The sequence below is a fragment of the Festucalex cinctus genome, chromosome 9 (genome assembly GCF_051991245.1).
Source record: "Festucalex cinctus isolate MCC-2025b chromosome 9, RoL_Fcin_1.0, whole genome shotgun sequence".
Classification (NCBI taxonomy): Eukaryota; Metazoa; Chordata; class Actinopteri; order Syngnathiformes; family Syngnathidae; genus Festucalex; species Festucalex cinctus.
In genome coordinates this window covers 5,805,921-5,829,063 of record NC_135419.1, presented here as the reverse complement: position 1 = coordinate 5,829,063, position 23,143 = coordinate 5,805,921, and the positions used below count along the sequence as shown (strand labels likewise).

General features: G+C 38.9%; 1 protein-coding gene across 1 annotated transcript in view; it reads right to left on the bottom strand.

Annotated features, from left to right (window-relative positions):
* tsc22d3 (TSC22 domain family, member 3) overlaps positions 1-15,672 on the bottom strand; it is a 31,985-nt gene extending 16,313 nt beyond the window's left edge. Inside the window, exons 1-2 of the mRNA XM_077531800.1 lie at positions 15,386-15,672; positions 14,918-15,255 (exon numbers count right to left, since the gene is read on the bottom strand). Coding sequence (XP_077387926.1) covers positions 14,918-15,237 — 320 coding nt within the window. The 5' untranslated portion in view covers positions 15,238-15,255; positions 15,386-15,672. The remainder of the gene's footprint in view (positions 1-14,917; positions 15,256-15,385) is intronic.
* Positions 15,673-23,143: the final 7,471 nt, after the last annotated feature.

Here is a 23,143-nt window from a genome sequence, read left to right as displayed (position 1 = left end):
CACAATTTGCTGCATCTACATTCTTCGCTGTTCGCTGTTATTGTGTATGAATATAGGAGGAAGTATCCTGTTTGCTTTTTGCTTGTTTGTTTGTTCATTTTCTGAGAATAATAGAACAGAATGTGGATTTTTTGTTTTTTTGTTTTTTTTAAATCAAGATGTTTCTCTGAATTTCTAATTTCTACAATAGTATAATTTACCAATGGTGGGGTAGGAAGTGGACAATATATATATTTTAAAAAAATAAGACACTTAATCCTGTGACTTCTGTCACACTGATTATTTCATTGACAAAATGCCCACCCATTGTTACGAAAGGATTACCTGTGTTTTGCCAATAATGGCATAATGTTTGGTCAGCCTGTTTGTTATGTAACACGGCGAGAACGGGGCACTGTCTCGCAGTCAGACGCCAAAATAATGTTGATATTTTGTGTGTCGTAACAATCCGTGGCCCGAGACAACCTTTGTCTGCCGTACTTTAAAGGACTTGTCGTCTTCGTGTATTTCTCAATCTGAAGTGAGAATGTGAACCATTGTTGCAAATGACGTAATTTTATTTGTATAGCGAAGAAATTTCCATATGTTTTCCTGAACTCACTTGACCTTAAAAAGATTTGGATTGTAATATGATAACATGGAAATGTAGTCAAATCATCCCCACACTTTCTGTACTGCAGATAAACACCTAAACACAATGAATGCAGGAACACAATATGTACAATTTGATATGTTTATCAATAAATATTTTGACACCTATTCACTTTTTCAATTCATCGGATACAATAATTCAATTGTTTTCATTTGGTAATTACCAGTTCTGGTCATTTTAATCTTAGCTATGCACCACAACCTTTTTTTTTCTCCTGACTTATGTAGTGTGACTCACTAAACTGAGGTTTAATAAGTGAAGAGAAGGTCAGCAGTTGCTCTTTGTGGTCACTAAAGCGGGAGAAAAAAAAAAAAAAAAAAAGACAGCCCTGTTGACATAAGAAAATCCCCTTGGTCCCATCTAACCTCCACACCCAAGCACTCTGAAGCACTGAAATGTGACCTCAAGTGTTACATAAATTCCAGTCTTTTGTCACACTCTACCAGAGCAGTGCTGGCCTCTGCTTCCCTTTTATATGCCACCTTGCATTAAGAGCAGGCATAAATAGGTTTGTGGCATAAATGGGCCTTTATGTGAAGGCTCTTGACAAGGATGTGGATGGTCGCCTGAGTGGAATCTGCTTAAGTGTTGGGGATGTGGACTGTGTGCAAGATGAACCCATTCCAGTCGAGTGGGTTCCAGTGCTCTCAGGAAACAAGCCACTTGCCAAAAAACAAACGATTTCTCTATCCAGGGTTTGCTGATCTTGAACACCAAAACCAGTTTTATGGCCTTAAAACTAGTTTCTTTCTAATCTTGATTTTTCAGGCTTTCATATGATACCATCAGGGTACAGAGTTGGAAAAAAACATGGAAATGATAACTTCCTTCATATGAGCCAAGGGCAAAACTGTTATTTTTACCAGACCTGATTTTCTACTCTATGTAGCAATGAAAGAAATATGACAACAGGATGGATGAAAATTAATCAATATCTTCCAATCTGACCTCCCTCAAATGTTAGCCAGCAGAAAAAAAAAAAGTGTCATCAACATTCCTGGCTGAGTCTGCATTTTCTTGGCAGCGTCCCTCTTGTGATTCCCGCATTCAGTGTTCAGACTCTTTTCTGCAGAACTGACATTTACTTTGTGAGTAAACTCCTTTTAAAACGGTTCAAATGCAGCATATATCGTATTAATCCTGGTCGGTGAGTCATGTTTTCCCACCATGCCGTAGAGGAAGGAATGCAGAACGAGGTCATTTAATGTCCCGAGCTTGATGGTACAATGCAATAAGTGCCCTAAGCTGGCCCATTTGATACACGGGCTGGCCCTCGCCATGGTACAGCTGTTGTTTTTTAAGACGCAGGGACACAAAGACAGAAATTAGGTCTCGGACAGGATACATCCTGTTATTTGCACTCATTTGACTCTGCATTCGCCACCCTCTTATCTCACTCCCCATCTCTGAGCTGGGGAAATATCCAAAAGCAATCACAGATTCACTGAAACTTGGCATGGGGTTGTGTTTCACATGTCTCTCTTGCAGGCTTTTCTCTACTAGGAACACAGCTTAGAAGAGATTTTTTTTTCAATGTTCATTTAAAAAAAACACAATTATTTTTAATAATATGCAAAGAAAAATTTCTATCACATCAGCGTACATGTTTTTATATAATCATAGGTCTAGTGAAAAATCTTATTACGGAAAAATCATCTACATGATTAGTATATTCACATGTAGTTAGAGTAAATGAAAGTAATTCACTTTTAATAATAACTAGAGCTGCCACTATCAAATCTTTTAAAAATGGATTATCCTATCGATTATTCCAGCAATTACTCTGGTAATCGCCCCAACCCCAATTTTGAGGCAGAAATATTTGCATTAACTAATTTTGGTGGTGTGTTTTAGTGGGGTAGTATTATTTTAGTATTATTTTAGGGATGGGCACCTTTCACATTTGAACCGGTTCTGTTCCAATTCTCGGTAGCTGCAGGGAATCAATACCGGTACTAGATACTGGTAACAGTACTCTCTCTTTGTTTTCCTTTTTTTTTTTTTTTTTAATTAATTTTTCAAATTTTATTTAGTTATTTGGGTAGTAATAAATGATCATCGTTTATTTAACAGTAAAATATTTAATAAAAATCAATTTAAAAATGACTTTTCAACATCTAAAGCTTGACAAATAAAAAAATGAAAACAAATGAGCCAGAGAGGACTAGTAAAAATAAAGGTATAACATTTTACAATTACTGAAGTATAACTATACACATAAATTAATATTACAAAAGTAAAAATAAACAACACAAGGAACAAAGTTAAAAAGTAAATATATAAATTAATAATTGATGTTATCTTTGTTTCTTGTTTTTTTTCTGAACATAAAGCCTGCCACACTGAGTGAAGTGAGCTGTGATTGGTCATTTTCACTCGACAGCATGTGACATAATGGCTGCCTTCTGATATTGATAAAAATGGCTGGATTTACTTGAATACGTATTTAGACTATTGGGGCTGCATACAACATATTATTGTTAAGAAAAAAAATTGGGTTGACTTCCTCTTGAAACACAATTTAAGCAAATGTGTTATTTCAGAATTGTGTATCAAACTGTTCGCCCTCCTCACTAATCAGCAGACAAAAAAAATAGATCTCAGCTTCGAAAAGCTTGGTGCCCCCTTTTCTACAAGATGCTGGAATTTGTATGTGAGAATTTGAGAGCCATTTTACAAAAAGAACATTTGCAAGTTTAATCATATTTGCTCAGCGAGAAGGTCAATTATAGTGTTTCCCAAAAGTGTTTGATGGGCTTGCGATCAGGCTCTTAAGTTCTCAGAAACCGACTTTGCTTTGTCCACCAGTACGCTTCTCAACAGTTGAACCACAAAGTTGGAAGCATGCAACCGTCCAAATCTTTGAAGGATTAAAATGCAAAGGAAACGAAGGAGTGCAGCTCAAGCCCTGATTGAGCAATTATTTAGGATTTGTGTGCATAAACAGAGTGCCTTTTTATTTATTTTTTTTTCCCCCTCAAGATTCTTTTCTCTCACCGAACAATTTTGTAGTTTGGAACCACTGGTGAGAACATGAAAACATTCATTTAAGTTAAAGATTGATTTTCATGATACAAAGGGTCATTTATGTGGCAGGTCATAGTTCATTTACAGTACTCTGCCAAATCACACTGTATTTAACAAGCGGGCTCACCACTTGCTTAAAACCACTTGTATTGCAACAAGGTGTTTCACAGCTTTTATTTTCTTCTAACCACATCAATGTTTTGCAAAACTTATGCTCATCAAATTGGGAAAACATGTTTTCTGTATACACCCCACATTTCCTATCTAAAAGTTTAACAGACCAAAATAACCTAGCTGAGTCCGACATGTACTCCCTGACAGAAATTGATTGCCTTTCCTGTTTCTACAAGCTCATTTCCTTATTGCTCACTATTTGACAGGTGACTCATGTTCAAGGGAAACGCAAACTGCACGTTTGCTGCGAGAGATCCAAACTGTTTATGAGAACCGAGTGTTTTGTATGCGATTGGAATCGAACTTGGTGGCACTCTGGAAATCGTGGCCTCATGAACCTTGGAGCAAGTTGTAGTAACAACGCGGTTGCTCAAATATTTGTATTTAGTTTCTTCTGTCCCAATATAAAAAAAAAAGAAAAATAAACTGAATTCCCCACCAATGAGACCGGGATAGAACAAATAATCCTTTGCTCCTCAGCCATGGAGCTTTTAGCTTGGAAGACATTTGAGTCTTTTCAAAAAAAAAAAAAAAAAAAAAAAAAAAGGACTGCAGATATTTTCTATTTTCAATGCTGCAGGTTCTTGCATGCCAGCTTGCAGCCAGATAAACAGAATAGTCCACTCAAGCTCTCAAAGCATGTGTTACGCAAGGTGTGTGGACGTCTCATGTCTATTTAAAGGCTGTAATTGTATCATATTGACTATTTGTGAAACTATTACTCAGCACTGTCTGGTCTCAAGTCACGGAAAGGTCTGCGGGTGTGTGCATGCGTGCGTCTGTGTGCATGTGTGTTGGGAGCGTTAGATAGTGTGTGTTGACAGACTTCTTAACTATATGAATGGCTGCCATTGCCAAGGTCCAAAAAGATAAGCCCAGCGCGTACGTCTCCAAAATCTCCACCCTCAGTGTCCCCCCCGACTGCGCCCCACCCTTCGTATTATATAAGAGCAACAACTGCCAAACAACACAACTGTGATGCAGACTGAGGCAAAGCAAATAGGAAGTTTGAAGAAGTAGGAAAAGGAGAGCATGTGTGCTATTCTTTTAACGAAAGGGGTGTTCATGCATCGAAGAATGCAGACTTGTTTTCTTTCACGCCGACATATTGTCTCCGCAAAGCCAATTGATTTCATTTTGCATTGACCCATTTTTAATTAGATCATTTCAGTTGACATTTATCTTGCGATTAAAAGGTGTGTTGACGCGACCAAAGCCAAGGGTTTAGTTCAAAGCGCCGTCGGCAGACACCACAACATACTTTAAGGCTTTGCTTCAGCACATTCCTTGACACGTGGATATTGGAATGTTATGATTTACGAGCCAGTCGCGATGAAATAACGAGGCCATTGTGTCTCGATATTTGAGATTTTAAATTTGATGCTCGAGTTTAAATTTGTTTTTACGAGACTTGAGGGGGCAACAGCGACTACATTTAGCTAGTTGGTTCAGGATCCTGCATGGGTTTTATGATTGCATTTACTGCTGTGGATGAGAAGGAGGATAATCACTAAGCTGTGATGTGGAGGATTTGACTTTCTAAGCAGTATAGAATTATAATCCACCTGTGGAACATGACGGGTGCGTGACGGGAGTAGCCCGTTGTGCAGGACAGAACAGCTTAGCTGGATTCGATTGTGATGTGTCAACAACGGCATTACATTGTGGGTCACCTTTGTGAACCACGTGTGTTCATATACGTAAGCTTATTAGTTTTGTCCAAACGATGGTTTGGGGCCCATTTGCGTCCCACCGTCCATTTTTTTCATGACCCACGACGTATGCTAAAAATATAATGGTCAGCAATTCTATTTTAAAAAGCTCATAAGCTTTTCTAGATGAGCAAAGACAAATAAATTTACAGCTATAATAGTGAGAAAGTATGCGGTGAATAAAGATCATTCAGTTTCACAAACACAAATTGTTTCCTCCCTCCACTCTCTGCTCAGTATCAAGGTCCGATTAGCCACACATCACATTAATGGTTCTCATGTCTGGTCAGCCTTGGGGCCACTTCAAAGCCTTAAAAACTCCGCAACTATTTGGCTTATCACTTTTAACAGGAAGCTTTTATGTCGTACTTTTTAAACAATGTATAATTGCTTGCTTTTACCGTGTTTGATAAGTTCAAGTGGGAGGGGATGAAAGGTGACCTTGCACCTTTCAATTTTTCTGTATAAGTCGCCCTCTGAGAGAAAAAAAAAAGAAGACTTTTTTTTCATTATTATTTTTTTGTAATTATTAATTTATTATTATATTATGTATTTATTGTATTATTATTATTGTCCTATTTTGCACCATAAACATATTTAAATGTCCTGTGTAATGTAACACAGCAGACTCCACCAACATTTTAATTTGCTGTGCTTAAAATGACCTGTTTTGCCAGTATAGTGAAAGTATAGTGAAAGTATAGTACTTTGTTTTAAGGGTTTCAAGTCCCCACCAAATAAAACATTATAGTAAATTCAATGCCTTTTGTAAAAAATCTACTACATTGTCCACACGACAGGAGCTTCCATCTATAATAACAATTCTCATCATGTTGAAGTTACCCTAATAACATGGCAAAACAAAAAGGAAAAGTGCAATTGAAATACAGTCATACTTTACTTATTTACTATTACTTATGCGTTGAATCAACCGGGTCAGTAAGGGTGTGGCTTGCTCTTTGCTCATGATCATTGTTCTTTGTGTTTTGTGAGCCTGTTCAGGTGTTAAATGTCAGGTATGCATTATGAGTCGTCACGCAAAAAAAAAAAATTCCCCAGCCATTTGGAAGCTATTCAAACAATAAGCATGGTAATCGGGTTCAAAGAATTTATCATGATTTACAACTGAAACCTCCACAAATGTTGAAGCATGTAGTGACAAATTCAGTTGAACCAGAACAGAATTGCCTGCACTCAATTAAGTTTCACATTTTACCTATTGTCCAATTTATTGGGCGTCGTGTGTCTACCAAATTCAATAACACGCTAACCTTGCCCTGGCACAAAAATGACAATGCGGCCATTTCTACGCACGGGCACCTGTCTACGAAAATAGAGCCCTATGAGTGAGTTATTGTAGCACACTATGTTAACTCATTCACTCCCAGACATTTTCACGGAAGCAACCCCCTTCGCTCCCGCCTGTTTTACTGGATTTCGACTGATTTTGTAAGGCCCACAGTATATTGTGTTCTATTGCTACAAAAACATGAGAAAAGAAAGATTGGAGACTCATTTTTTTTTTCATCACGGAAAAAAAATGGGAAAGTATATCTGTATCTGTTTCTGTTTTGCAACAATTTGCATTAGAACATAGCTAAGTTTCATCAATATTCACATTCCAGGTGAAAACACTTACAAAAAGAGCTTGTTGCAACATGGCCTTGGCTGATCTCTTATACTCCGCTGCCACGTGCTGGCCTTTTTTTAAATTTATTTATTTTATAACTACTATTGCTTTAAACCACCTCTTCATGTGTCAGAAGCTGCATGGAAACCTTTCTGTATGTTCTTACATGGGGAAAAAAAAAAAAAAAAAAAAAAAAACATTTTTGAGAGGGAAGGACAAAGTATTATAAAACATTTTTATACATTTTTGGGATTGAATGAGTTAATACAAAATGTATGCATATGTGATGTATATTCTTTCATCATCCAGCAGAGTCTACAGCATAGTGCATAATGTATTTACAGTGGTGTTGTGATTTTTAGAACATAATGCTATGCTAAGTTAATGTTTTATTTGGTTCCTTGCTTCTATGCCAATGCCACACTGTTGTCCCTCAGTGCTTCCTTTTATGTATTTTACTCGGTTGACCTCAAAGCAGACTCGTTACACTGCAACGTAAACATCACATGTACAATGATCCTTCACTGTCAGTGTTGGAACTATAGTCCCTTCAGATAATGCTCTCACTGCATAAAGCTTCTGTATTATCGGTTGTGGTCTGCATGTCTCTGGGCAACATTAATTTCCTGTGCGTCTAAAGGTCTCGCACACTTGCCACTTATGGTCATCGTTATATACGGTAGGTGTCCTTGCTGGATTGTATAACCTTGTGCCAGTGGATCAAATAAAGGCTTCTTTGCACTGGAGCTATTTTCTGATTTGTATTTGGATTGCAGAGTGGAGTTTTTATTCCCCATGGGGTCTGCGACACAGCTGGATACTGTCTCCACTGCATTGTTGGACGGCCGTTCAGTAGTCCCCTTGGACCAAGGCCAACGCTGGTGATCTGAGGCCAGTGTAAGGGGACATTTTCAGGCATTAGCTAGCAGGACGTGAATGTTGGAACAGATTAGAAATATCAAATCGGCATAGTCGTCTTGATCATTTCTTTTTTTTTCACATGTGGGAAAAGATTCGGCCTATCAGGTGTTTTTTATCTCGCTCAAACTGACAGGATGAAGAAGTCAAAACAATATTGTGCAACTTCCTGTCTTGCATGCAACTTATTATTATTTGGAATGCTTTTATTTTAAGCTTCTTTTTTTTTTGCTTGGACTTCAGGCAGGGAAAGGCCAGTCTGCAACTTTTAGTTAATGCTCTGATTTAGAAGATTGAATAGATCAGCTGTCTCTGCGTTATCTCCGAGCCCACATGAGCTGTTTAAATTCTTGTTTTTTTCCACTTGAATAAATGATGTGATAAAGGTAAGTGTCAGAGCTGCAGGCTCTTTGCCCCTCTTTAACACGGCATGCTGGGGTGTTTAGTGACTGCTAAATATCACTGAGTGACAGTCTGAAATAAAGGTTTCAAAAGTAGGGCTCTCGTCTGGCCAGGTCCAGGGTTGCTTTCTTAGCCTCAAAGTAAAGCTGCACATTTCCCTCTGGTTTTATTCACAGGAAATCACATAACCAAACTCCCTTCGGCTTTCCTGGCTTAATATCCAAGCAGGACTCGGGAATAAAAATTTGCTTTTCAGAACATTTCTGTGAACCTTGAATTATTTAGATAACATGTTTGCTGGTCATTGGCTGATGTTTCATTCCAAGAGATGACCTGGTATGCTCTCGATTGCTAAACGTGTCCTTACAACTGACATATGCAAGATTTGATTCCGAGGGTAAGGTCAAGGCATACAACCGCCTAATCCCGGCCCTGACTGTCACGCACTTGAAAAATATCTGAACCTCGACGAAACATGCCAGCTCCCTCCCTCTTATTTCAGCTGACAGGATTAAAATGTGAATACATTTGTGACACCGCTTGTGTCCAAATGCAAACAGACGATAAAGTCTAGCCATGGCAGTCACATGATCCGTGACGCTCTCGAGGAGCACAGTTTCAGGAACACATTGTACTGGCTTGCACGCGAACATTGTTTGTCTGGCAAACAGTTACATGATCGTTCCGGCACGGTACCGCTGATGCACGGATGTCAAACGTTTTTAATCGTAAAGTATTCTTTGCAAGGGAGCCACGTGATCATTTTCTATTGGCCAACTTGAGTATGCTAAATGTGGCATTGACTTAGCATATCACTCTTGCTTTTTTTTTGGTCTGGTGGTTTATTTACATGTCTTGGAAAGTATTTCATGTTTGCCGTCTGTCTGGTTGTCTATCATTAGTTTGGCCTGCTCTTCTCATTTTAGTCAATCAACACACGAGACTATCAAGAACTTTCAAAGCAGGCACAAAAAGCTGTACTCTGACATCATATCAAGACTACTATTCGCAAAACACGATTAGCTTTTGAAAAATACTGTTTACAGTGACTTATAACTCAACCTTTTCATTTCACAACCTCGTCCTTTTCATTGATGTTGTCATGCTTTCCTGTGTTTTTCTGCCTTCTCGGATACTTCAAATTCTTTTTTGCACCTCTATTGATAAATTTATTTATGAATTTGATTTCACATGCCTTTAGTTATCACGCCACAAACCAACTCTAAAAGGTTTTAACACATATGTGCTGGATCAAACTTGTCCAACTAGCGACACGATCATTTTTGCAAAGCGAGTTTGACAGAAATAAGTTGTGTAAATATGAACATGCCATTCAAAGTAACTAAGTGCAAACCCAGACTGCAATGAATAACAATTAATCTTGGCGTAAAGTTGAGTCTGAGGATCTGTTATACAACCCTGTCACGAAGTTTTGCAACAGATTCTGTGAGCATTGATCATAGGTCATGGCATACGTTTGCTTCCTTGTATTTGCTACAGTATGAGTGAAACACACCCTACTGCTCATACAAGATTGAAGAATCTCTTTTACCTTGTTGACCTTATGTTTCAAACCTTAAAGGGCTTTTTTTTAAGTTAAACAACAGATATATATATATATATATATATATATATATATATATATATATATATATATATATATATTGTGAAGCCGTGGCGCAAGTTCACCATCACTCAGTCAGCTGCAGTTTACGTAAAAAAAATTTGTTTACGTTTGGTATACTACGTGTTATGCATTTGCTCTTAACAGCTCAGAGATAAGAACAGCATTAACACAGATAAAAAAAATTAACAACCTGTAGGTTTTATTTGGTTGTTGCAATTATTTAGTAACTAGATAATAATAATAATACTGACTGTTCCTGCTGATAAACACTGGAAAACAAAGATAACATGTACCCTTGATATCATTAGTCTAGACCAAACCTGGGTTCATAGAAGATGTGTTAAGTAATTTCAAGGTGACCTTTTCATTTTCAAGAATCAAACAATATAATGAATAGACCTGCAGTAATTAATATTAATATTACTAACTAATGTTATCTTTTTCAGGCTAGACACTACAGTCAGGAGGTCTGCACTAACTCACTTAGTGCAAGTTATAGAAAATAACAACATTAGGGATCATTTAGCCAAGGCATATGCATTTAAATCACCAATGCAGCAACAGAAAATCTGAAAATATTTCATAAACCACATTGGTATCTTCCAAGGTCCACAAGACCACCCACATACATAACTGTCAGATTTTCCACTGTGCAAATTTCAGAAAAGTAAACTTAAAATTGCTTTCCAGATCAGTTCTGCTACTTTTCGTGCAGTTGAATTGCCGGCCAGTTCCCCAATAGAGTGCACTTGACTAAACAAAATACTTTGCTGCTCTGTTTGTAAGACTTGTCTTTCGGCACTGCTGATTATTCATTAATGATCCTTTCTTTTCAGGCGTAGCTTTTTGAGACATTTTGTTGATTCTTTTTATAATAGACGTCTATACTAGATCACAATATGTGAAAGTAAGGAGTGTCCAATCGGCTCTTTTATGTTATCAAGTGTGTCCCGCAGGGAGTTAATTATGGGTCTGGTGCTTTTTATGTTTTCTTTTTTTCATTATACTGTCTGCAGAGTGTCATTGTCTTTATCATCATTATGCTGACGATTACACTAATTTGGATTGTGTAGCTAACATTGTTCCACCAACGCAAGATAACTTGCAATTCTTTTTTTTAAAATCATTTTCAAGAAGCCCTTGTTTCTCTCCATTTTTTCTTCACACTTTTAGTGGTAATGCCCATAATTTTGGAATTTCCTGGAACAAACTATGAAGAATCCATTTTGAATCTATGCTCAATGTGTTTTTAACGTCTTAGTTAATGTATTATTTCTTTTTGTTCCTGTTTTTTTTTGTTATTGTTTGTTTGTAAATCATCACTGTAAATGAGGGCAACCTCAATGGCTCACAACTTTTAATAAACATCACTGAGTTGAATACCCACAACTGCGGCTCCCAAGACCAGAAAAAAAAAAAAAAAAAAAAAAAAAAAAAAGGTTAAGTGTGAGCGCCCAGTGTTAAAACCTGACAAAATGAATCATGCAACAAGTAAGTCATTGTCGCAACCCTTGATGGGACAAGCTGAATGTCGCAACAACCTAGTTAAGGTTCTGTTTTGTTTTATAACCAAATGCTACCAACTACTTGCTATGCTATCTAGATGCAACAATCCTCAAAACGTTCTGTTCATCCATTTTGCGTAAGATGATAACAACAGTAAAAAAATAAATAAATAAATAAATAAATAAATAAAAAAAAGTCACTCTTTTGAAGACAAAACAAGGCAAAAAGAGGAAAACACAAGCAACCTGATCAGATGAGAAGGGAGCATTGTCACTGTAAAGCAACGCCAAAACTCTTGCCTCTTCCCAAAAAGCAGATGCCTCGCGACCTCTTTGTAAACCACCTGGTTGATCGTCTGGCCCATTTTGAAGAGGACAACTATATAGTTTGTAGGTTAAATATATCTTTTGTAACACCAGTCCTGAAACGTCTCTGATACATCGCGTACATGTATGAGCGTTGCACTTGACATGCTCAATGTGCAGCATGCCTTGAGTTAATGGCGTTGTACAAATTAAACTGACTTGATGTGTTTTATCTGTCTAAAGTATGTTGTATAGTAACGTAACAGTGATGGAAAGGCTGTACAACTGCTAATTTGAGACTGAAGTCATTCGGCAGCATCTGCCAAGCAAACTAACGATCCATCTGGCCGGGATCTATCTTTTCCTCGCAAACTCTGTTTTTAAACACCATTTGGCAGTGATGCGAAAACCTCTTGCAAGTTTTAATTGACCCCTCGTCATAAAATATCACTTAAATTGATTCCATGTGATGGCAAGCTCAAGCTTTACAATAATTGTGTGTTTGTTCTCTGTAGGTTGGATTTTGTTTACCTCATTTGGCTTTGCTCCCCAACAAAACGCCTTTATTGTTTTCTACTTTGGGTGGAAAGGTTGGAGTGCTTACTGGAAACACATTTGACTGCACAAATTCATTAACACGTTACCCAGTCAAGGGTTAACAAATGATTGTCATGTTTTGTAACATCAGATAGACGCGGTGACATAAATAGATGCCCTTTGGACTGGATACATTGCTTTATGTGCTTAGTTTTGGAGCTATATTCCAAGCAGGGACCTTATCACAACCACACTAAACCTTCTTCTTAATCCCAGACTATTAAGACTTAGGTCGTCAGCCTTTTGAGGAAAAAGTGCTGATCCAAAGAAACCTGATCAGTCTGCACCAGCCATCTGGTCCATGTAAAACAATAACTAGCGCATACTTTATAACCTAATAATGCAGTCTGTATGTTAGTGTAGTAGTTAAGACCATGTACACCAACCAAGACAAAACTGTAGGGCTGAACAATTTTACAAAAAAAATTGAATTGCCATTTTTTTTTAACTCGAACACAAAAGAGGCTGTGTGAGAGAGTTAGTCCTTTAAAATGTTTCACGTTAAGGCAAGACCTCTACAGTACTACTTGGCGCCATGTTTACATATGCAATTATGTGTAATAGTCTATGTAACCAAAAATGTTTTACATTTTGTACTAATGTACATGTTCTTTGGAAATAAATGTAATATATGTAAATAAATACCTTCCCCTTATTCCCATATATTTGCTCTAAACTGCTTCAAACAGAGACTGAGGGCGTTGTGATATAGCGTGAAATTTATATCATGGTATTAACTCTTTTGCTCTTTTTACTGTAATGGTGAGTGTAAAAGTGTAAAAATCATAATGACAGTATTTCTTATTGGGGTAATTTTAAGCCCAATTACTGTGTAGATCTCCGAACTTAGTGATGGAATGAGTGCAATTACAAGCAAATAACATATTGCTGAGATTAATTTACTTTGGATCTCGAGCTTAACATCATGGCTGACGTCAGCCGTTAGCGTGCTCAGTTGTTCGTTCATGTGCTAAAAGGCTAATCGCTAACCATCATCTGTTTAGTCTAGAATACGTATCAATTGTAGCACAAATGTTCTGTTCATAGCTACTGGCTCTCCACCTTAAAGCGGTTCTAACTTCTGTAAAAAGTCTACTATACACCCAAGCACTTATTTTAGGTCATTCCTGACTCTGCATTTCACATGAGCAATTAGCATGCTTAGCGACTGCCCGTTTGCCTGTAGTGAAAGCGCTAGTTTTAGTAGGGTAGTTTATTTGTCACCACGGAGGAGACAAGTACAGTACTGTGTTGTCAACTTGTCAAGCGGCCGTGAAAGAAACTAACTCTCGGTGACTTGGCGACAGCGTGACGTAGACTTTTTTTTTTTTTTTTAAACCAGTTTGGAGCTGGCCAATGTATGTGTGCACTGTGGCATAATTGGTGAACTTGAGGGATAAGAGTCCTTTAAAACAAAAAAACAAAAAAAACACAGCTTTGACTATCTCAAAACCACATTATCTGAGATCGCAATTTCGGTATCAAAACGATATATCATTCAGCCCTACAAGACTGAATCTAACCCCGGGTTTACACCGGTTGCGGTTGCGGTGCGGCTGCGGTGCGGTGCGTCTTGACTGCGTGCTCCGGACGGGTCAATTTTTTGGCCAATCCACACCGGCTCCTCCGCACAGCTGCGGTCCGGCAGCTCCGTCGCCGACCACTTCCCGCCGTGTCTCGCGTGACCGCGCGGTCATGTGGCATTAAAAACAATGACAAACACACAGAAAGTCTGTGCTCAACAGAGAAGCAGAAAGAGAGGTGGACTTTTTTTATTTTGTGGCTTTCTACCTCCAATATAAACCTCTCCTCGTCCATGTTCGCTGGTGTCTAAACCGTGAATGAGCACCTCGCACGTTAACTCCAGGCCCGTCTACGCCCACATCACATTTTGCTAGCATGCTTGCGAAATAGGAGCTGGCGAGTGTTTTATCTTGAAAGGTAACCGGAAATTTATTTCGAAACTGCGTCGGTCTTCCTGTCTGTGCTTTGTGTTTTGTGCTACCTTGCCATTTGCCGGAGGCCTACCGCTGCGGCGTCCGGCAAAAATAGAAAATAGGTCTATCCTTGCGGAAGGGCTGCGGCACGCCGCAGCTGAGACGCAGTCGACACGCGACGCACCCGCAAGCGGTGTAAACTGCACCATTCGAATGAATGGAATCTAATTGCTTGCGTCGCCGGAACGCACCGCAACCGCACCGCAACCGCAACCGGTGTAAACCCGGGGTAATTACCTTCGATTCCGAGACCCTTAAAAAGTGGTCTCGAGACTGCACTCAAGACAAAAACCGATCTTGAGAAGTACAACACTATATGTGGTGATGTATATCCACCAATGAGACATGCAAAGCAGATTGGGAAACAAACCTATGGAAGAAGAGCAGGATAGACAACATGGTCTGATCTATGTTGCTGTTGCAGATTCCCTCATTGAGCAGGAAGCAGGGGTCCCTCACTACCGACTCCAGGGAGTCCTGCCGCATGATGTTGTTCAGCTTGTCCGTGTTGAGGTTTTGGTACATCAGCTGATTGCGGAGTTGGCGGAAGTGACTGACGCTCGGGCTGGTGGGACTCGCCAGCGTCGCGCTGAGGCCCTGCGACACCGACTCGTCACATCCATTGGCCAGGTCCAGGCAGCAGCTGCAGCAGTCCAGGCCGATGGGTGAGCGACACTCATCATCTGACATCTTGGACGGCAGGTGGATCTGGAGGTGCCGGTATGGGAGTCCCAGACAAGGACATGGAAAGTAAACGCAAAGTCAGGAATAAAGTCAATATTGTGTTTCCATTCCTCAGTTTTAACAGAGCGACAGAAAGGGAAAGAACCTGCCTTACCGTCACGCCTGCAGTCCAGGACCAAAATGAGGTGCGGCAGCAGGTTCAATTCCACTCTGAGAAGTGCAGTCCCACTGGGTCACTTTGCCTGCTTCTATCCTTGTATGACCCCTCCTGCGGCTCTGCTGCGTTTAGCCTTTTGTCTCGGGCCAACGCCGCTGCTGTGCCTTCCTACTGTTGCAGCAGACAGACTGAACACACAAACATGCTCACGCACACGTTCAGCAGGAGCGCACTTGAAAGCAACACCCAGAAGCTGCTTGCTGCTTATCACTTTTTTTTCCCTTGCACTTGTTTTTTTTTTTTTTTTTTTTATTGAGTTGTGCTTGAGGACACAGGGGGCAGGCGCAAAAGCAAGCACGGTGACGAAGAAGGCGGGGAAAGCACTGCGATTGGTACAAAGCAAGACTGGAAACACGCACCAGGGCCCGCCTCTCTTTTTTTTTTCGGTTTTCGCCAAGCTCTCCGTGTGCATTGGTGAAGAGAGACAGCAAAGGAGGGAACATTTTGGAGCATACTGGAAACGTGCAGCTAAACCGTGCCATGCTGACAGCATAAGGAGTGGCTTGAGGGAACACACACAAAGCCACGCTAGCAGGAATTCATTGCTGAGTCGTGGACAAAAAATAGACAAAACAAACGACATGTCACAAGCACTTCAAATTAAGTTTTTATGATTACAGTAGTGATGAAGCTTCATGAAGCACATGGACTCGTCTACATGGCACTCTTTATTTAAAAATGCAGTCGAAATGTAAACAATTACACTGGCCTTTATCTTTAAACCAAGAGCAGCATCTGGAGGAGTGAAAAGAAAATATTGCAAGTGCCTCATGAAGCTTCATTTTCCCTTCACTAGGTTAAAGTATATAGTCGTGCAGGTATGATTAATATTGTGTTACTATCTTCAACAATTGAGGTTTTTGCAATGTGTGCAGAAATTTTTCCGACTTTTTTTGGATTTAAATGTCACAGTAGTGTAGAATTCAGTAGTGGGCCATCAGGGCCTTCAAGGGCTTCACTGCTGACTGAAACACTTTCAGATGCACTGACCTACATTTACAACCTAAATAATAATTTGTTCCATGAAAATGTGTTCAGTTATTCCCAACAGTTGTCATTATCTTTATTTTGCAACATTTTTTCTTGGCTGCACTGCTTCCAGCATGTATGTGGATGTTTGATATTTTTTGTCCAATCAGATTTCAGGCTCTATGCACCTTCAGAATCAGTAGTTGTGACAAAGTAATTTAAACTATTGGATTGGAAACAATGGGATTGCTTCTTTAACCAATCAGATTTCAAATCGGTCCTCACAGGGCAAATGAGCTGGCACTCTGATTGGCTGATCAGAGTAAAACTTGTAACTCTATTAGTAATACTACTACTATTACTCCTATTACTAGTAATTAATAGTTAATTACTATGTCATTTTCACATAATTTATCCTTCAATTTCCTTCATATGCATTCATCTTAGCATTCAGCTAATAGCATTAAGCTTTCAGCATTCCCACGCAATTTTTGCAGTAATTGCACTTAGTCTAGTTGTTGTTGTTGTTGTTTTTAATCAGAAACACTGCGCATCTCCGACATTGCTAATCAACCATTATTATGTTTATAAAAGGACATTTTACTAGCGCTCTTATACTGGATAATGTTTGATTGTGCTGGTGTAGGCTACCAAATGTTGAAAGCATCTGCCTATGTCATCAAAGAATGGAAAGTTTGAAGTAATTTTATAACGCTATTTAAACAAGAAACGTTATGGCAAAACTGTGCTTGTTTTTCTGGCCCGACGGGCACATTGAGAGTGTTTTTTGTTATATATTGTATGTATACTATCTTTATCTGCCCTCCGTTGCTGTTTGTGTACACATTGGCCAATTTCTTTATCACTTGTCATACAGATGCACATTGGGTAAGAGAAAGTCATACGCTGGCAGACGAATGTTTCAAAAGTCTTGTAAATACCACGCAAAGTCATTATACAACAAACCTGTTGGCAGATGGTTGCTCATTGTAGAACATAACGGCGAGATAATTGCCTATGGTATGCGTCTCTCCGAGGCATGCTGCAGTGACAATGTCCCACAATGCAATGTTGAGTAGCACTGGGATCAATTAAGCAGAGAAAATGACTGACTATTGCTTCATTGAGTGTGTAATGATGTCCTCTGGCTGTGTGTGAGACGGACTAACTCAGGCGGACACTTCCCTCTTGTGGTAACTTGCTAACATAACAACTCACGTCAGCATCAGATGAAAATTCTGCTTGGGATATTTATATCAGTGGACACTTGCCTTAGATCAAATCAGCCGAACTTATAGCTCAAGGGAAAGAAAGAAAGATAATAATAATAATAATAATAATAATAATAATAATAATAATAATAATAATAATAATAATAATAATAATAATAATAAATGACAATTATTTCTGAAGCATTCTGAAGCACAATTATAAACATGAAAAATCATTGCGCACGTGTACCTAATGTTGTGGCGAGTGTATTCCTGTCTAGAATGCAGAATTTTACTCAGTTGATCCAGATTTGCCTTTTTATTTATTAATATTGAGCTGTGCATTACAGTATTTCCCATTGGAAATTCACCCATACAGAATAAATAGTCTTGGATCTGTGTTAACATATTTTCGTTGGCAATGTCATTATAATGTAATTGTGAACTGATGCCAACACTGTATATGCATTATTCATTTGATCAAATCTGATAGTGTCCCACAGCTGTTAAAAGTAGGTCAATGAAACTAGGGTAGCAGGAGCTGGTGCACATTTATAAAAATCTGCACAAAATATGTTGGTTAGGCTAAACCCTTTTCAAAAACTACTGGAGTATTACATCAATTAAAAGCAGCCCTCAATATGTGACAAAGTTGACAGCATACAAAATATCGACTATGCAGTGAAGTCAGTATCACATAAAGTGCTGATAGTTTCTTCAATAGAATACCTCAGTCATGAAAATGTAGCAGAATAACTGAACTCTGAGGTCTGATTTTAAATGCCAAAACATTTGCTCACCTATACAGTAAGCAATAACTCTCTTGAATTCAATCTAAGAAGTGTCTTTTAAAAAAAACAAAAATAACTTCTTCTTTTTTTTTCCTTTTTCATTTGATGCTGGCCTACATGATGTTGGCATGTCCCACAAAGTTATATATTTATCATATTGTGATTTGTGAGATTTCAGCCTGAAAATCATACTGAACATTTTGCATTTGGATATGAATTTCTGTCCACCCTGTCATTATGGGCTGTTTGCATTTAAAAAAAATAATAAAATAATTTAAAAAAAAGTTCTCACATTTACAGACACCACAACCAGAACTTTGTCTTTCTTCAATGGGGCCAATAAATATTTACATATACATTTGTGTATCGTTAGATGTTGTCAAGCTGAACATGTCCACTCTGTCATATTGAAATGTCACTTCATAGAAAAATAAAAATAAAAAATGTAGAATTTATCGCAAGTGTTAAACGGTACTCAGTCATCTTGCCAAATAAATCATGTTGCTAGGTGAAGGTCCACAATGTCAGCAAGATGGCATATTTTTCTGTTTGCATTGTAATGTCTGACCAAGAGCATAGAGAGAGAGAGAGAGAGAGAGAGAGAGAGAGAGAGAGAGAGAGAGAGAGAGAGAGAGAGAGAGAGAGAGAGAGAGAGAGAGAGAGAGAGAGAGAGAGAGAGAGAGGTGATATCTGAGGTCGAAACAAAGACAAACCAAAAAAGAACTAACAAAATGTTATTTTAATCTGGTTGTTGCAGCCATTATACAGTTACAATTTTCCCGTTATACAATAGATTAATGTTCAGTATTACGTATTTGCAGTCAAACCCACCCACAAAAAAACAAAACAAAAACATTTTTCAACTTAAAAATGCCAAGAATTTCCAACCCTTAACGTTGTGTGTCAGTGACAAACAATCGCCATTGTTTTGCCCTTGAACAGCGTGTTGTACGACCAGCATATTGACACTAGAGGGCACTGAAAGCACCCAAAAGACACTTCACTGAAATTTTACTATAAGTTCATCCTGCTCCTGAGGCTGTGAGCGGTCAGACAGGATCAAACAAATTCATACACTGTTTGGTGAGATATAGCGTTTAATCCCTAAAACTTCTCTTGGCGGACCACTCATCTTTAGAAGGTGGGCCCTACAGCAGGTCGGGCAAGGCTTCTGTTCAAATCAAGCACAGACTATTTGCGGTCTTTCATCACAGGGAACATTCAGCCCAGAGTCCAATAGTGAACATTGGTTCTCTGTGAAGCAGATTCAGGCCATGACATAAGCCTGGGAAGTGATTAACATTGTCACGAAAACGAACTGGTTCTGCTGCCTCCAACTGTCGAGGTCAAATCTCGCAGGCTCTTTCACAGTGTGGCTTTCTTCTAATTCTCTTTTAGCCTTATCTCCCACTCAAGTCTGACTCTTCCTTATTGACTTTGACTTCATATCTGCCGCTGTTTGGCCTCAGTTTGCTTTCTATCAGCTTCACTCGACATGTGTGACTGGTTTCCCCTCAGCGGTAAAAACCCCTGTTGTGCTCTGTCACTTGTGCTTTCATGGAAAAGCTGAAAAAAAAGAGTTTGACGCGTTGCTGAGTTTTTTTTATTTCTTTTTTTTCCCCTGTAAAGTTTGAGCTCAAGCATTCCACAGACAGCTGTGAAGTTTATTTTTTTATGCATTTATTGCTTATGAGTTTGTTTCAGTATGTTGTTATTTACAACTGCCTGTGCTACCGTTCACAGCAACTTTCACAAAATGGAGCTAAATGCAAATAGCGATCAATAAGTCATTGATTATCTTGAATGGCAGCAAAAATAAATGAAACCGCCATAAAAGATCTGACACTGCTTGTTCAAGCTTATCTTTATAAACCAACCTTCAGAGTGTCCTTCCAGCCATCCATTTTCTTGACCGCTTATTCCTCACAAGGGTCGCGGGGGATGCTGGAGCCTATCTCAGCTGGCTTTGGGCAGTAGGTGGGGTACACCCTGGACTGGTTGCCACCCAATCGCAGCCCTTCGTAGTATACTTGTATACTCTATTTGCAACAATTTATTTTTAATTTATTAATGTGGTCCTCTAACCTTGTGGAGACTCTGCAAAATCAGCAAGCTGAGAATTGAACAGCAACGCTTTCAAAATCCACCTATTTTTAGTCAATTACAGCACAGCCCCCAGTAGATCAGTAAAAGAATAGATGTGTTTAGTTTCAACTTTCCCATGTTTTGGTGATGACTGACGAGTCTAAAAACAGTGGAAAGACAACAAACACAAGCTAAAGTTGCAATGTTCGAATTGTTTGGGGACTGATTGGCTGCTACTGATAAATGCACCATGCACGTTTGTTTGTTCCTGCAGTTGCCTGGAGCAGTCTGCATTCGTGTGGCCATGGATGATCTGCCTGTCAATGGCATGTTATGAAGTTGGATTGGTGAGGCCCGAGAATGGACCAGTGACCAATGACGCCAAGTGTCATGAGCTTGAGGATAGTCAAGTTTAAGTGAATGCTTTGTGTCTCTCAGGTTGGGTTTGCAAGTAAATCTAAAAAAAAAAAAAGATGGCCCCCCATCCCTGAGAATGATCTTAAAGGGATACTGTACTTATTTAGCCATTTTTTGACGGTCAAACATTAATATTTTGCCTAAAATAAATTTGATATTTTCATTAGTTTTCACGTACAAATAAAAACACATTTTGCAACTTGCTTTCGACGGAAAATGACATCACCAGGGCTCAGGTAACCAATCACAGCTCAGCTTGTGAATGTTACATGACCAAACCGAGAAAACAGGTGAGCTGTGATTGGTCACCTGAGCCCTTGTGATGTCATTTTCAGTCGACAGCAAGTTGCAAAATGTGTTTTTAAAGGTACTATTTGTACGTGAAAAATTATGAAAGTATCAAATTAATTATGGACAAAATATTAACTTTTTATTGCTATAATGGGCTAAATAAATGAAGTATCCCTTTAATACCGGCCAAATAGCTCAGTACCACTTTGCTACATTTCTCAATTCCTTTTTTCCCCAGGCAGACTGGATCGCACATCTGAATGTATTGATACTTGTGTTGTTCCGATACCATTTTTTGGTCCTCGATACCGATTCCGATACCTAGCTTTGCAGTATCGGCCGATACCATACCGATACATAAGGGTTTTTTTTTTTTTTTCTTCAACATGAAAAAGCTGTCTTGCCATTGGTTCAGAGCATTCAAGGGCCAATAGGATATCTTAGGTCAGCATGCAGTGAACATGTCGCATATCAGTGAATGTCGTGCACGAGCAAGACACAAGATGCTGCATTCAAAATCCTATATTAGCGTTGGAAGTAATGGTATTGGCATGTTACTTGTGAGTACTCACAGATACCGATACCTTTGTTTGAATGCAGTATCGGTATCAGAACAACACTTATTGATACCCCATAATCTTTCTTCTTTCGTCTACTGCAAATGACAGGACAAGCTAAGCCTCTCATGGCTGACATTTTGACCAATCAAATCATCAAAAGTGCACAAGAAATCAATAAACAGTCAATCTGTAAATGCAGCCCATGTGTGTGTGAGTGACATTTTCACTTTGAAACTGGGGCATTCAATGAAACAGGACTTTTGTTAATCTTGTTAGTAACGCATGTGCTTTTCCCAAAGTCAAAATGGTGGCCGTGAAATTGTTGCTTCCACTCTGAAAGTGAGAAAGAGGGCACATCAATGCATGTCAACATTGAACTGAAGAAATGGTTTGTTCAAAGCTTAAACAGCTTACAGCTTTTCACAACCGACGGGGAAAACGGACATGGGTGAGGAAAGTAAAGATCAAGACTATACCGTGGGGCTTTTTTTTTTCCCTCAAACAAATTGAAATGAGATATACGTAACGTTTGCTGCTGGATATCATTTAGATTCTTACCATGGAGGACGTGAAAGGAATTCTGACAACAGGCTGCTTGGAGGTGGCAGTTTCCCTGATTTACTTACCGGAAAGTTGCCGACTGCAAGACTCAGACGACGAGTGAAATCAGTCACAGGTTGGAGGTTTTGCGACACAGATCGTATACCACCGTAAAGAAGTTGACGGCTCTCGTCGAAAAATTTATCACCAATCTGGTTAATTGATGCCCATTCCAGTGAGAGACTTAAGGTTGACAGAAAATTATTTTGGATGCTTATGTCCTGGGAGTTGATGCTTTTCCATATCCATATTGTAGCCTACTCCTCCCTAGGATCATAGTATTTTTTAGTAGTTTTAATGTCAGAACTAGGGCATCGTTTTGGATGAACCATCAGGCTTCCCATTCTGTCTCCCTCTGTTGGTCAGTTTTACTAACTACATGTCTCTTGGACTGGTTGTAACTGTATACAATTTCATTGTGTATGATGATGATGGTACAATGACAAAAAAAAAAAGGTTTTCTTGTTCTGATTCTGAAGTATACAAGATATCCCAGATTGGAATGTACAGTCTTACCAGTCAGTATGATAAATCCAGACATTCAAAACTGCAGTGAGGCTGTTGTACTCAGACAAAACCCAATACAGATAAAAACATGACCTAATTCCTAATATGTTGTGAAAGTCATACAGATATAGTATGAGTCATTTAACATGCATTCTACTGCTCTTTATGGAGACAACAAACCTACAAAAACTGTTTGCTCTGACTACACAAGCAAACGTAATTTTGCTCCAGCATGTCCACACTAAACCGAATTCAGCGTCCAGT